The 16,553-nt window shown below is 48.9% G+C and overlaps 1 protein-coding gene across 4 annotated transcripts in view; it reads right to left on the minus strand.

Moving 5' to 3' along the window:
• Positions 1 to 16,553, minus strand: part of LARGE1 (LARGE xylosyl- and glucuronyltransferase 1) — a 499,273-nt gene that overhangs the window by 440,951 nt on the left and 41,769 nt on the right. Inside the window, exon 2 of one of the 4 annotated variants that reach the window (XM_069490819.1) lies at positions 6,702 to 6,764. The exons of the other annotated variants lie outside the window; for them this stretch is intronic. Within the exon in view, the coding sequence (XP_069346920.1) occupies positions 6,702 to 6,739 (38 nt within the window). The 5' untranslated portion in view covers positions 6,740 to 6,764. The remainder of the gene's footprint in view (positions 1 to 6,701; positions 6,765 to 16,553) is intronic. 4 annotated transcript variants of the gene reach the window in all.

Consider the following 16,553-nt stretch of genomic DNA (forward strand, 5'->3'; position numbering starts at 1 on the left):
CCCTTCATTTCATCCCAGAGGGATTTTAAAGCATCCCTCACTAGCACTGGGCAAATAACTCTTCTGAGATGACTCTCCGGCCTCTGAATTAGAGGACCGTATTCACTACTTCCTAGGACTTCTGGAAGGATTAAAAAGGCTAACTGCACAATGAAGGCAAATTCCTTTCTCCTCCACTCCACGCCACCTGCTCGCTCCCTCTGCTTCCACGTTCTTCATCTGCACCTATCACTGAGGACAGCTCGTGGCCCATTCTCTCGGCAGACACCTGCTCTGTCCCAGGGACCAGGCACAGAAAGATAAGCAGGATATAACCTCTATCTCCTTGTGCCTCTTCTGGTCTAGGGACGATGGTATGTCATCAGTCCCGTCACTAGCAACGCCTCTGCCTCCCTGAATCACCCTGGGATGGGACAACGCATTAAAATAAACTTACCCTCAACTCCAGGCCCAACAGACACACAGGCCCACTTCACATCTCAGCCAACCGCTGGGCTTGGTAAGCAAACGTGGCTTGTATTTGGTAAGCAGATTCTGTCTGTAACTGGGAAGCAAATTCTCTGGGGTGGAGAATCAGTGCCTCTCCACCCCACCAAACTCACCATAACTTCACCAGCGTCCACGTACCTGGAGGATGCAAGTCCTGGGGGGGTGAGGGCAGGAGCCCAGCGTACTGGAACAGACTCAAATTAGGACCACAGCCTTCAAACAAGGGATGGAATATATTATTAACTGGTCACACTTACAGATGCTGCCTGGACGAGGCACCAGGCTAAGAGTCTTAAATATATTAATTCCTCTAGTTCTCATTACAACACTGTGCTGCAGGTACATTTTCCACATGAGGAAGCAAGAAGGCACAAAGAGATTAAGCAACAAGTCCAGGTCACATGGCTGGAAAGAGGCAGAGGTACGACGGGCGCCCAGGCAGTCAAGCTCTGTAGCCTGAGGTCCTGGTCAAAAAAAAGTCAAAAGAGGACCATACTTCTGTCGCAGAAACCGCCACTGACCACAGCCACGCATATTTAAATCCATCAGGAGAAAAGTCATGGTAAGTCTCCGGACTAAGGATCAGCAGATACGAGCCCTGACTCCGACCCCACCACTGTGGCCTTCAAGCAGGGACTTCGCCTCTTCCACCCTCCATTTCCCATCCAAAAGACGGGTGTCCCAGACAACAGTTCTCATATCCTGGGATCAACTGTAAGGAATCCAGAGAGCAGAGTCTTAAGATGTCACCACTTGAGGTCAGAAGGACCTAGTTCGGCTCTGGGCTGGGAGACCGGCTGGTTGGTGACTGTGGGTGGGTAATTCAGACTCTATGTCTCTGCTGCCTCATTTGCAAAGGGGGATGACGACAAATTTGTTGCAAGGACAACAAATGAGGTACCGCACACAAATGCTGAGTACAGTGTCCTGCCATGGATCAAACACCCAGGAAATGACAGACAGTGGTATTATCATTATTGCTATTATTATTATTAGGACCTGAAATTCCACAGAAGGAAATCTTCCCCCCTCTAATACAGGTAGACTTTATAACCTTATTTGGATGGATAATCTGGCTAATACATTTTCCAATTTAAATCCTTTAACAACGAAGTCTGACTCAGAGTCGGGGAGATAGGGCAGGAGGTATAACGGCAGCGGCTGGATCCTGGGCCCCTGACCTGGGGGGGAAGGGGTCCTCCTGGCCCCGCTCCTTATTATAATTCACCCCTGCCTCTCGTATGCGCCCCCCACCACACTCCTGCTCCCGAGACTCTACAAGCAACCTAAAGGGTCTCTAAAAAATATACCCCCTGAGCACGTCTACATCTGCTGAATGATAATGACAAGGTTCCTATGGCAACACTCCCTTCTAAAGTTTGGGTGGTAGAAGACAGAGAGGGATCATTTAGCACCTGGCTTATGGGTGAAACGCCTTGAAACAGCATGTTATTTTTTTCTCTCCACGATTAGAGCAAGGCCTTGTACTTTTACAGCACACGAGTGTTTCTAAGGTGTTTTCACATAAGGTAACTACTATGTGAGATAAGGAGGAGAGATTATTGACCTGTTTTACGTATTAAAAATCTAACAACTAGAGTTGTTAAGAGCTCCTATGTCATAAAACCTGGATAAGACCTTGGGTTTCTTGACTCCCAAACCAGCGCTGTCCTCAAGACCCCCATGTCTCTGCCAGCCCCACCTTCTCCTCTCACCACCCGGCCTGCGAGGCTTTCTCCTTCCCTGACTTCCACACCCCGAGGCTCAGAGCCCCTAACCCTTGCATTTTTGTCTTCTACCACACCCGTGCTTGTTTCGACAACCACCAAGTGTATGTATGGGTTCGCTCTCCAATTACACTGTGTACACATCTGTTCGATGTCATTCAGCTAATAATAATAACCTGCCCATTTCTATAGTGATGCCTGTGACAAAGCTGTATTCACCATGAGACAACGCCACAGGCTCCAGTCAAAGGCTACCAGGAACACACCTGCAGTCACACAAAGTTGGGCTGATTGGCTCACTGCGGCAAGGGCGATGCCGTACCATGGAGAACCACAATGTCTCAGAGAGAGGGTGTCAGGAGGAGCCTGTCAGACATCTGGACTGTGTTTAGTGATTCAGGGGAGGGTTCAAGGAAGTGTAGTTTGGCACTGGCTCCTGCTGTCACAGAGCAGAAATTCTATGACCAGGTATCTTCTTAATCTTTATCTAAGCGGCAAGAGGAACAGGGCAGGGCTAAAGCTGTCACTGGTAAAGAAACAGTCATTTGTGTGAGCTAAGAGCAGGGAATATGCAGTGGTTCTGGTGGACTGCAGCATTCTTGTTCTTATCTGTGTTCAGGGTTGAGTATGAAGTGGTCTTGTTTTTGTCTTGTTCTATCACCAATATAGAGTGACCCTGCCCCACGTCGGTATTCAGTGAGACTATTTATTATCAGCTAGAGAGCGCCAGGCCTAGCTATCCGAGCTGCCCGCTCTAAGCTGACAGCAGGCAGAAGTTGCTGGGCTGTTTTTTCTTTATTTTTCTCAGCAACTTGTTCACTCATTTATAATACCTGTTTGTATCAGACAATTTCAAGGCGGTCTAGGTGCAAGATGATAAAAAAAAAAAGATCCTATCCCTTAATGACATTACATTCCAGCGAAGGTAACATTCAGGTTTTGTTTATAAAAAACAAACATAATAAATAAAAGACGAAATCATACAGTCTGTTAGACGGTGATAAGTGCTGTGGAAATAAAGAAAAAGCGGAGGAGGGTACAGGGAATTGGGGGTGCCCAGCGAGGGTGGCAGTGATAAGTGAGGTGGCCAGACAAGTCCTCCACCGTGTGAAATTTAAAGTCTTGACGGAAATGAAGAGGGTGGCCAGAACAAAGCCATCCAAGGAGATGCACCACTGTCTCATTTCGGAAATGGGACAGCTAAGGCTTGGAGAGGTCAAGGAACTTGTCCGAGACCATACGATCCGATCAATGATAGAACCAAGTAGAACCAGGGTCTTCAGTTTCCCTGCCACAAGCTTCCTTTTCTAGAAGGAACTGGATATAAGGCCTCTCTGTGCAAGACTGAATCCTGAAACAACTCCAGACACATGGGCGAAAGTGTGAACTCTGAAACCAGAAAGAATTTTCCCAACACACACAGGTTTGCAATGTTTGTGTATCCACACCGACCTGCTAAGTGGTAACCTCCCAAGGGGTCTAGCCATTAGCCTCGTTTCACAGAAGAGACCATCAAGCCATGAACATTTAAGTCCCTTATGCAACATCCCATAAATGGTAAAAACGCAAAGCTTATTTTCAAACCAGGGCTGCATAATTTCATAGCTTTAACTGCTATGCAAAACACCACCATACCAGTATGATGTTTATATGTATTAATAGTATATAAACCCCTAGTAATATCTACTTTACAAAGAGTTGCGAGACTTAAATAAGTATGCCTACGTATTCCTAGGAGAGCAAGGACCTAAAAAAGTACCAGTGCCTTTCCCACGTGTGCTGAGTTGGAAAGAGCTTAGTGCCAAAAGCAAGCCAGGAGGACTGGACGGCATCTGTGTGCCCTCTGCCGCATTCCCAGAACCTGCCTCAGGGCAGGCCCTGAATAAATATTCACTGGATGGATGGATGGAGAGAAGGATGCACACTCTTTCTTCTGCTCTTTGTTCTCAACACGCTAGGGATCCCCAAGAACACAGTTCAGCTGTGCACAAGAGAAAGCAAGTGTGAAAGTGAAACTGCTCTCAGCAGGTCCCAGCCTAGTCCCTCCTGGGCAGGCCACTGTCAGCCAGATGCCCAGACCGCCCCCACGGGGCAGTCCTTTCAGACGCCAAACAAGATCAGCTGCCTCTCGGGGATTAAAAAGTCTCCGAAGGTACTCTAGAACTGACCCCAAACTCTATTTATATCAAAAACATAAAATAAAATGAGTAGCGCATTTAAGTACCTAGCAGACTGCAAAGTCAGAGTTGATGGATGCAATTATTAATGTGCTTTAAAAATAAAATAAAATATAGGACCTTGTCCTGGGCACAGAAGACAAGCCAAGAAGGATGGTTCAGGAAGCTTTGTGAAATATAAAACAAATTCTAAAATAAAAGTGACTATTAATTACTCTGGCAGTTGACAGCAAAAACAAACAAACAAAAAAAACTTGTCCTTCCTGGGAGCATCAGTTTCAGTTTCTCAGCTCTGAGGCCCTTTTTTATAGCTGCAGCGTTGACCTTTCCCCATCTGCTCACATCAGCCCTCTCCACCATGAGTCTGATTTTTTAAAAATACAAAGTAAATCCCCCAGTGCTCTAATCAAGCTCCCTTACTCACTTGAAGGGTAACCTTCATAGAAAAGAGGCCACTTGATAAGTTCCAGGAAAGTAAAAATAAAACATAATGGAAAAGATCATCTAATCATCGAGGCTAATTACAAAGGAAGAGTAAATCACTTTTTTCTCCCTGAGTGTCTCTAGTTTATTTAAAAAAAAAAAAAAATCCAATCTAACAAAGACATCCAGTGTTACTGGTCTGAATAAGAACAGAAGGAATCTTGGGGAGCAGTTGCTACTTATAAAACCAAGGAAGTTAGCTTTGGAAATAGTGATTTATAAATTCATTGGTGACATATTTAAATACATACAACACAGCAACCAGATATAAGAGCCTGGGGACCGTGCCGTGGGGGTACCATGTTGAACACGCCCATTACGATACCCTGGTCAGGATATGGCAAAAGCTAAGACTCAGGGTCATAGGACACTCAGCAGAGAGGGGTGCTTTCTAGCCTAGGAGGCTCAGGAAATCTTTCTGGAGAAGGTGGTGTTTAAGCTGGGCCTTAAAGGACTGGCGGGGTGAAGTAGGAAACTGAGAGGACCCTAACCATCTGCCCCCTACCTGCCCATCACAGAAAGAATCAGGCCAGAGGCCCCCTACCTGCCCAACACAGAAAGAATCAGGCCAGAGGCCCCCTACCTGCCCAACACAGAAAGAATCAGGCCAGAGGCCTGAGAGGACAAAGAGCCAGCCGTTCCTCAAGGCTGTGCACCCTGATCCCCTGGGCCCTGGTTTTCGGAACGCACGTGCCAAGCTCCAGTCAAGACAGCAGGAGTCAGAATGTCAGGGGCAGGGCTTGGTCCTCCCTGTGCTTTTGGGAAAGGCCCCCAAGGAATCCCTCAGCAGCCCTCCCACCACAAAAACCACAGGTTACCACCATCCTCTTCTTTTTCAAAGTGGGACAAATGGGGCTTAGAGAGGGGGTGTCTCACTTAGCCATTCAATGAACCCTTATGGAGCACCAACCTCAGGATACAATAGTGAATGAAACAAAAATATCTGCCCTTGTGACACATTTTTGCCCACTGAGTCCTTGCCGTGACACCAAGGGGGATGACTGTCATCCCCTTCCTCACCCCCCTTTTTTAGACAAGGAAACTGAAGCATAAAAGGCTAAAAGAACACAAATAGTCAGTGATGGAGCTGGGATCAAGTCTTGGCATTCTGAGACGCGCCGCTTACTGTAGGCCTCCCGGGCACCCAGCCCTGTGCTGGCACCTGGGTGATGAATATGCACAAAAAATGGCCTCTGACCTCAGAAGAGGGGGACGGGGGCTGGGGGGCAGTGGAAGAGAGCTGCATGCCAGACTGCCACTGAAAGCATTCCAGGATGTTCATGTGCAGGGTCCAACCAGAGTGCTGAATCGCTGCTCCATCTAGACCGGCTCCCAGGCAGCCCCCTCTTGAAATGTCCTCCACGCAGACAGCCACGCAGCCCTCCACGGAAGAGGGCTGGAACCATTCCTACAGAACAAGCTGGGTGGCAGGTCTAAGCAGCCACTTCCCCCTCGGAGCCTCAGTGAGGTCCGAATTAAGAGGCTGAAATGAAGCCTCCAGGTTTCCCCAGCTACTAGGAGTCATAAACAGAGAGATCTACTGATCACCAGCAAAGAGAACACAACAGAGAGAAAATCCCACCAGAACTCCGAATTAGAAACCATTTCCAGGTCCCCAGGAAGAAGCCACCATATCTCCTTCGTTGGAAGAACCACAACAGACCCCTAATCTTAGAAGAGGAAGGTGCCAGCCCTAAGCTGGGGCTTCTACTTTTAGCTGTGTTAGGCAAGCTACTTCAGCACGATCTCCCAGATGAAAAATGGCAACTGGCAAAGATTTCTGTGAGTATTTAATGCAAAGCTTTGAAAATGCTTCACGTCTTACCTGGCACACGACAGGCGCTCTACAAATGGCTGACGCATCTGAATGTGTTTCTTAATGTAGGTTCTGAAAAATAGACAAGGCCCCTTTAAGGTTAGCTGTCAGATGAGCGCGTCTGTCATTATCTTTTTTTATCCCCCTTCCCTCAACTTTTGTTTTGCCAAAAGCAAGCAGAAAAAGCTAAAATAACATCTCGAAGTCAAGGTTCATGGGGCAGACGGCACGGTGGCCTGTGGGAGCTCATGTGTCTCTTTTATTCTAAGCTGGAAGCCAAAAGGAATATATTCTCCTCAAGGGCAGGAGAAAATCCATTATGAGCTTTTGATACCTAACTGGTGTGGAAGCCCCAAAAGGCCACAATTCAAAAGATGTGGGCAATAAATATTCCCAGTAGACATTCAACTCTAAGAAATGATGCAGTTAGAAAAAGATATAGCTAAATCGTGTGTTCAACTGCAGTAAGTTTCCTAGCAAAAGCACTAAGGAAATACTTATTGAAGTTGTTCTTAGAGTTATTTATAGGTAAATGTTAGCAATTAGTAATTAATGCTCTCCTAGATAAACAAAATGCTTAAATAGAAAATGATGATCGACTGAATCAGACAGCATCTCTGGCATCTCACACACGAGATCTCACCTTTGACACCATAAAACCCATCACTGCTATCCACTTACCGGGACCTGGGCTTGAGAAAAAACGACCAGCCCCAAGGGAGCTAACCTTGCAAACTCAAACCTGTATCATGATAACGTATTGCTGTACTTGCTAATTTCGGAGAGGCTCTTAAGATAGTCATTTTTAAAATGTGAAAACAAAGACAGGAGCTTTGGAAGTAGATTCCATAAATAAAGTAAGTACACTTTGGAGAAATAATGGGTACCAACAGGACACAAATTAAAGGGCTTCACCTCACACTGTGGCCTCTGGTGGTATAAACTGGGTCCCCCCAAGCACTGGGAGAAGTGCTGTCCAAGCGGGGACTCAGAAAAAGGCGCCTGCTCAGTGGCTTCAAAGCAGTCTCAGGCTTAATAAAGGCCACATTAATGTAAAATTCTTCTCCTAGAGCTAGAGGGACCTTAGAAGTAAAAAGAAGTCAGAAGTTGAGTATCAAATAGAAACCCGGGTTTAAATCCAGCTGTGACCTTGTGCTCGACTGATTAATAAAATCAAAATGCAGGCAAAAGGTGGAAGCAACCCATCATGAATGGTTCATCCAGGACATGCCCATCAACAGACGAATGAACAAACACGTGTGCTGGGTGGCGTATGCATACAATAGAATGCTACTTAGCTTTAAAAAGGGAGGAAATACTGTCACATGTTACATCACGGATGAACCTTGAGGACATCACGGTACATGAAATAAGCCAGTCACAAAAAGACAAATATGATTCCACTCATGAGGCACCTGGAGTCGTCCTATCCACAGAGGATGCTGGCTGCCAGGGGCTGGGGCAGGAGGGAACAGTTATTGTTTAACGGATGCAGAATTCCGGTTTTGCAAGATCAAAAGAGTGCTGGAGAGCAGCCGCACAACAACGTGAATGCGCTAAACACTGCTGGACTGTGCACTGAGAAGGCAAATCTTATGTTACGTGTATTTTACAATTAAAAATGTTTTTTCTTATTTTTTAAATCATTAAAATGATACCTAATGCCAAGGCTTGAAACAAGATTTAGATAAGGTACCGTGCACAATGTAAACATAGGACCTGGCACATGGTAAGTGCTCAAATAGATGTTGGTTTCTCCCACTGTCTTCATTTTCAAAGGAAGAAATACAGCTGTGGCCAGAGACCTTAAGTGCCTGGAGGAGTAATTCTAGCAGTCAGGAACTCACCATATGCTGGTTCAAAACCGGTTTCTCTACTAAGCAGCAAGCAAGGCCTAAGAAAGTCACGCAACCTCTCCAGCAGCTTAGGATGCAGAACTGCACCTCAGAGTGGGCTGTTCTGAGGATGAATGTGTGGCCCACACTTAGGAAAGTGCTTGGTCCACACTAACCGGACCTCATTGGTATCACCAGGGCAAAGTGGGAACAAAACCAACACGTCCAGATGACCAGGCCACTGTCCTGACCCTCCTTCCCCAGGTCACAGCTCCAGCAACAGCCGAAATGATACATCCACCTGCAAGCCGCAGCCTGCACTGGGGACCCCGTGAGGCCCTGTCAGCCCGAGGCCTCTCTACAGACCTGCCGCACCACTGCCGTGGCCGCGACCCACACGCTATATCCACGCACCCTCAGCAAGCGCCCTGGCATGTGAGGCCTGCACCCCTGGACGCTCTCTCCAGAGAACCTGCATCCCAAACTCTCAGGGCAGACAAGGTTCCAAAGCCTCTTGGGCAGCCTCTGCCTCGGATTCCTCTCCTGGTTCCTCCTTTCCTTCCACCCTCCTTATTCCCATCTGTGCATCAAGGAAAAGGTCAGTAAGCACAGCCCCATCTTGGTATTCTCAACAAAGCCACGCGTTAAAGGGAAACTGACATCTGCAAGGAGATAACAGCTAACTCATTTCTCCCTCTGGTAACCTGGTGGCCGAGCGCAGCCACCACCTGGGCTGAGGACGTCAACCTTCGCTAACGCCTGCTCCACAAAAGGGACCAAGCCCTGCAACTCTGCTGGCTGTTGCCCCACACACCTACACACACACTCCCTTTGCCTACATCAACAGCAACAACACGAGAAGTCAGGAACAGGGAACAGCAGCATGTGGTCATAGAACAAGTCAGACCACGCTTGGTTCGCTTTAATCGCGTGGACAATGATTAACCTTGCTAAGCCTCGGGCTCCTCACCTGCAGAATGCACACGCTGACATGCCTGGCCTCTCGATAATGCCGATAATGCCATGAGGATCCTAGTTGTCAAATCCGAAGACCTCTCCTACTTCATGTTTGGTGCCACGCCCAGATCTGCCCCCCAGCACTTCAATCCAGCCCCACCAGCTCTTGCACCAGCAAATAAACGCTCCAGCTGGGATTGTGTAACTCACTTCTGCTCACCACTCTTCAGCCAGAAGGAGCCACGTGGCCGTACACGGGCAGGGAAGGGTAGCATTCCTGTGCCCTCAGAAGAAGAGGACTGGATTCGGGTGAGAACCAGCAGTTTCTAACGCAGACACAGTCCTCTGTCCTCAAGAGCTCACAGCGAGTGAAGCAGATGAGCCACAGAAAGCCCCGAGAAGAAAACATCGTGGAGAAGGCTCCAGCAGAAGCTTCCACAAAGTGCACGGGAGCAAAGGAAGACTCTGCTCGCTCTGCCTGGGCACCCGCGGTGCAGGGGAGCACGTCATCAGGGAAGGCTTTGCTGGGAGGTGACACCCAAATGACGTCACAAACAGTGCAGAGGAACTTCCCAGGAAAGAGGATTTGCAGTAATCACTGGGCAGTGGCCTCACGTCGGCTCCTGGCCTTGAACGACTGCAGTCTTGTCTTGTCCAGTGCTGAGGTTCCACGACCAGACGGTGGACTCACTCAGAGCGGGTCTACCTCACACACTGACTGCCAAGCACAGTCACCAGGAACACAATGAAGCAGCGCAGTGCCAGCCAGACACCTGGGTCCCGGGAGAGGCAGTGTGGGTTCAGATCCCAGCTCTGTCACATGTCCTCGGGGGCTGGCATGATGCTGTTTGTGGGCTGGATGCTGTAAACTATAAGCTCTTTTGATGAGAGCTGTGTTTTCATTAACACAACAAATCTATTAACAAAGAGGGGCAGTCCGTGGTCAAAATTGCTACCAGGTATAAAAAACAGGGAAAACAACACTGATGATGAATGTTACTATTATACCTACAAACTTACGAGAGAGAACACGTACTGAGTGCTGACCGCACGCCAGGCTTTATCTGAATAATCTCCTTTCACCTTTATTCATCCTATAAAATATTATCATCCTACTTTACAGATGAGAAAAACCGAGGCCCAGAAGTCAGCTAAGTTGCCCAGGATCGTGGGAATGTGTTCCAGAAAGTGGCTTCACACGAAGCCTCAGCAGGGATTCCCGTGCCCACCTCTCTGCGCAGCACCGTGGCAGACAGGAACACAGGCGCCAACAGAGTAGGGTTCGAGTCTCAGCTCTGCCTCTCAGTCGCTGTTTGGTCTTGGGTGTGCCACCTCCTGAAGCCTCACTTCCCTCCCTTCTAAAGTGGAGATTAATATAGCCTCATCAGGTAATTCAGACAATTAAAATAACATGAGAAAAGCACTTGCCACAGAAAAGCTCTCAATCTCGCTGGTGACTTTACTTCCTTTGCTGGTAGAGGAGGTCCCAGCCCTTGCAGTTCGCCCAGCAGCCTCCTGTCTCACCACGGGGGATGAAGGCAGGGGACAGAGGACAATGCCTGAACAATGCCGCCCCCGTTTCTGGGAATCCTTCTGAGCTCCAGTGAACTTTACTAGAAATAAAAGGGAGGCAGGAGTGCTTTCATTTTCCAAGGATTGTAAATCATGGTTCCTGAACTTGAAGGCACCAAGAGAAACCTGGGGTTTTAGGGTAGCCAAGTGTCTGGGGCACGCTCACATTTAACTACGGCTTTAATTGAAGGCAGTGTCAATATGCGGCATCCCACATCTGTTAATCTGGCGAAACTAATGCCTCCCATGTTTCCAGGTGAAGGTGAAGTGTTCGGAGGTGTCATGAGCGTACGTGAACTTGCCTTCAGGGAGAGGTGCGGGTCCCCTTTCTTCCTGCCCTGCCTGGCAATGGCTCACGGCAGAACTACCCTGAGAGAGCTTCCCTGAGAGGCAGAGAGGAGGAAGCTGGGAGCTATGAAGGCCAGGAAGACCCCTCAGATCACTGATGACTGTTAAGGGCCCTCCAGGCTTACGGGGCTCCGATTACCTCGATAATCCTGGAGTCTCCACCAGTGCCTACAGTTGAGCTGAGTCCCATCCCAGGGAGGACACGGAGGCCCCTATTCTCAGGAGGGTTACAATAAAGATGCAATAAAGCACTACACTGAGTATAATTAAATACCTCAAAGCACAATACAGATCCAAGTGTAAAGACAGGCAGGGAAGTAGAGACACCAGTGCTGGCGTCACTGGGCCAGGTGCTACACGGACAAGGTGCAGGTGGCCCTGCAGGGCTGAGCATCCAAGTCTCCCTCTGCTTGTTTCAAAATCGCATGCTCACGCACACATCTCCAGGCAAGACTGTGCGCTCCTTGAGGGTAGGGATGGTGCCCTGTTCACCACGCTATCCCCAATGCCACGCATAGAATAAAGACTTAAATGCTGGATGGGTGGATGGATGAGCGGGCGGATGGACAGGGCTGGTTTTGGAAGATTGTGTAACTTGTTCCTGAGACAAGACCAGGACAAGGAACGTGGATGTAACTGGCCAATCAAAGCCCACAGAGCAAGACTTCCCCCAGAGGCCTGTGGCCACATGTCCCCTGTTCCTACTCCCAGAACAGGAAGCGCAGCCAGCCTGCAGTCCCGGGGTTGCACAATCACGGCCTGTATTTGGACTGTGCTCCCTATGTGGTCTCAACTTCAGGGCTTCTCTCTCTCACTTTCTCTCCTTGTGTCTCTCCAGATCACGTTTAACCTGGTTCTGCCCCTGACGTGGACTCCTGGCCCGGCTCTAGGATGGTTCATGGTTTCCAAACAAGCCGCAGGCATTGGGATGAATTTTTATCACAAAGTACTGCTGACCTCTGCTGTGGAACAGAATCCAGTGACCTCTGCTTCCACTCGTATGCAGGTCAGCACTCCTGCTTCCTCTTCCACGTGTAACCCCAAGTCTGACGCGGAACCCACGTTCGCCCATCCTCCAGAGGGAGCGTACATCTGGGAGAGGCGCGATGTCACCGTACCCACAAGCTGCAACCATGCTTTCCACCCAGCAAGACTACAGATGATTTCAGCTTGACCTTCTCTGCTTCTCACCCTGACCTCGAAATATTATTACCACCACACTAAGAAGTAGGTTTTGTTTCATTTGTTTGTTTTCACAACAGAACATCCTGGTAAGGAATACTGGCATCTTTTTGTTATTTCTCAAAGTGACATTGACACACTTCCACTTCGTGCAAATGAATGTTTTCAACCTAAATGAGTCATTTGGTAGGAACAGCGAGTTCACAAGCCTGCATACGGGCTGACCCCTTTACCGAGACGCCTAATGGGCAGCACGGCGTTCGGGGCTGGCAAACTTTAAGAACGATGAGATCTTGTTTTTGGTGGGGACACCCATCAGCATGGAAAATAGGGAGAAAACCAGGGAGACAGTTTAAAGCTGGGGTCAAGCAGAGTCCACCCTGGGGGAGAATCCAGCTACACCCATTTCATTCTTGGTGTAGCTGGATTACACCAGTGCTAATTAATTCTTCATTAATTCTTGGGAGTGAAGGAGGTTACTTAGCCTCTGACCCTTAGTGATTCATTTGTGGTTGGGAGGATCAACTTAAATCATTTACGACATGTAAAGCATTTGAAAAATGCTCAGCATGTAGCAATGTACTATCTAGAGACAGCACATAGGGAACTGCACTGCCCAGTATGGTAGTTGATGGCCACATATGTAAGTTCAAATTTGTTAAAACGAAATGAAACGAAAAATTCCATTCCTTAGTTGCACTGGCCACATTTCAAGTGCTAGCGGCTTCTGTTTGACAGTGCGGACGCAGAACGATTCCAACCAGCACAAAGTAATACTGGATGGTGCTGATACACAGGTAAAGAAGTAGCTTGTGTCTGTGTGACCTCGGGCAAGTTATTTAACCTCTCTGTTTCACTTCCTCATCTGCAGAATGGGAAAAACAGTAGCTACCTTATTCAGTCATGATGAGCATTATCTGCTATGCAAGTACTTAAAATAATGCTTACGATAACATACACCCCACTAGATGGTACCCTGAAATGGGGACAGACACCTGCATGGCACAGAATGGATTGATGGGAGGATATTTTTTTATGGCAAGCACCTCCCACCGGGCCAAACATAGTAGGCACTCCGTCCATTCACTCTTTTGTTCAACAAGTGCTCACAGAGCACCCACTATATGCCAGGCGTTCTTCCAGGCAGCAGAGACACAAAAATGAACAATGGAAAGGCCTTGCCCTCATGGAGCTTACAGTCTCAAGAAAAGGGGCTATTATTGCCTGTGCAAACAGCAACACCAACGTGTCCATTTTTAGCACATCCTAAATATCCTGAGCAATAGAAAAGAAATGGCAAACATCGAGCTACCCACAAAGGAGGTGCCCAGTGAAAGGGCTCTGCTGGGTGAATACACAGATAGCTCAATGAACGAGTGAGTGAGTGAGTGAGTGAGGGGGCTGGGAGGCGGCCAGGCAACGCAAAAGCAGTGAACTGGGGTCTGGGTGGATCCAGGGTTAATCACCCTCCGGTGCACGGATGTGTCCAACTCACGGACCCGTTGCCAGGTGACACTAATAAATGATCATAAAGCAGTCTGCAAACAGTGTTATGTATAAGAGCTTAATCATCTTGAACGGGAATCTTACGACCCAAACGCCTGGGTCGGAGATGGCCTGCGCACACATGCCCTCCGGCTTCTATTCTGAGCTCTGCTCTGACTCACCCTGTCAGCTGGGGCAGTTCAATCTGCTCGGGGACCAAACGGCCTTCTGCTGGCCCTGGACAAACAGAGCCACCCAAGAGGGAGGCATCCCACTGCCCGGAAAACTCCTACCCAGTCCTCAGACTCGCCTGCTGGCCTGAGCGACGTGCACTCCAGCACTGGCTCTATTACGTGCCGGGAGGAGCTTTCCCAGGAGGAGGCGAGTGGCACCGTGGCCCTGCACGTGTTTCTATTTCTAAAATCTAAAAGCTCCTTTTGGTAGGTTTGCAGCTCCCTGACACAGCTAAATGTCACGGAATGGGGCCACGTTGAATCACTGGGTGTACTTCTTACCAGCAGGCTGGGCCTCGGCAAGTTATTTCAAGTCCTTCACTCCCTGTCTCCCCTTTTTGGTTTAGTAAAAATAGTGTTTGCTTCGGAATGTTGTTGGTAGGATTACATGAGATAACTTAAAGTGCCCAAGTGCTGGGCAGGACTGAGCTTACGTCCTGTCTAGTACGCCAAGACGGCGAGACGAGAAGAGGAGACTCAGTTCAAGTCCCAGGTGTGGTCACTATCTAGCAGGACCAGCTGGTCTACCTGCGCCTTGCCCACTTCCTCCTCATTCCAAGGAGAGGACCAAACCCAATCAGAGCTGCCCACCCTGCAATCTCTTGCAACAACCTTCCCAATTTTCCCACAACCATGGTGCTTTTCATCCTGCTGAAAAGAATACAAAACATATGGAAATTCAGTACAAGAATTCATCCCAGCAACCTCTTCCATCTGCACAAGCCTCAGTTCCAAATGGTGACAGCAGGCCGTGCGCTCATTACGAGTCTACACATGCATGGGCGTGTGGGAACGCCACCCTGTCGTACAGCAAACTACCCTGACCTGCCTCATCCAGAGCAGCAATGCCCAAGAAACTACAGGCTCGGAATGCTACTGTATGTGGTCCATACATGCATGCTAAAACACAGCCAAGTATGAGTGCGAAGATGCTTATCTTAAACACCAGACTTTAACACACCCAGGACTGGATGATATCTGAAGTTCTTCCTGTGTTTGACATTCAACAATGATTCCTGCTGGAGTTGACCTGGCGGGGAGGACAGGGCTACAAAGAGGTGAGTGATGCTCCCCACGTGGTCTAAAATGGTCACTGTCCAACTCTTCCGACACCCACTCCAGTGTGGCCTCCCCTCTTGCCTGTGACCCCACCCCCAGCATGTCCTCACGTGAATTACAGGTGATTTCCATCCCTCACCTGGCGGGTCCCTCCCATCAGAAGTGTTTCTTTGCACTTTATTATATTCGGTCATTTGATGTCCCTTTCCAGTAGCTGCCCAGCCCCTGGTTTGGTCAACCAGAAACCTCCCACCACGTCCAACCCCACCCGCTGTGCACTTTCTGTCCACTCCATGGCAGGCCCTGCACCAAACGGGACAATGAACAATGGCTGAGACCTTGAAGGGCTCAAAAATAAATGGAGGGACTGCAAGATACACAGATTAACCTCAAAACTAAGTGGGCTGCCCCAGTACTTCACCAAAATCATAAATGATGCCAGGAATTCAGGGCTGATTCCCAAGGCAGGGATGTGGAAGGAAGGGTCATGGACTGGACTCCAAAATCGAGCAGAACTGGGACAGGGAGAGTGAAAGCGGGGAGGCGGGGGACAGCGATACACTGAAAACACAACTTCCTGGTCAACACTCATCACTCTGGCCCCTTCCCCTTGGAGCCAGCCCTTCGGATCCACTTAAAATTTCTACTGTGTCCTCCCTTTGTGAGTCGGCTACTCCGGGCTGGCTCTGACCCTGTCAGCCCTGCTCACCTTCCCCGCTCCCTGGGCCCTGACCCAAAACAGCACTCTCTGAGTTGGCATTAAGTGTGGCAAGGCTAAAATTAGGACTGTTTCCATAGATATCTAGACTTCTCTGTAGCAAATCTGTTCAGCTCCCAAGTGGGGGAAAAAAATATTTTCCATTCTCACTGCAAAGCAGCCCAGGGGGCTGCAGAATTCAAGCCTGCTCACATCTGGACGCACCTCCGAGCCTTCCTAACCCCGCGGGAATGGAAGGAGGAGCCCCCTCCGGTCTGTGCAGTGGCACAGACTGGGGACTATGAAAGCCACTTGTCGTCACAGAGTTATAAGGCACCAGGCAGGAGTGCAGGGAGAGCAACCTTAGGACGCACCCTCGTGCCCAGCCCCCTAGCATATGTGTGCCCTCACGCCATCCTGGGAAAAGCAGCGCCTTCCGGGAGGTGGATCTCCTCTATCCCCACGTCGGGGACGAGGCGATGCAGATCAGGAC

This window comes from Eulemur rufifrons, chromosome 16 (assembly GCF_041146395.1).
Source record: "Eulemur rufifrons isolate Redbay chromosome 16, OSU_ERuf_1, whole genome shotgun sequence".
In the NCBI taxonomy this organism is placed as follows: Eukaryota; Metazoa; Chordata; class Mammalia; order Primates; family Lemuridae; genus Eulemur; species Eulemur rufifrons.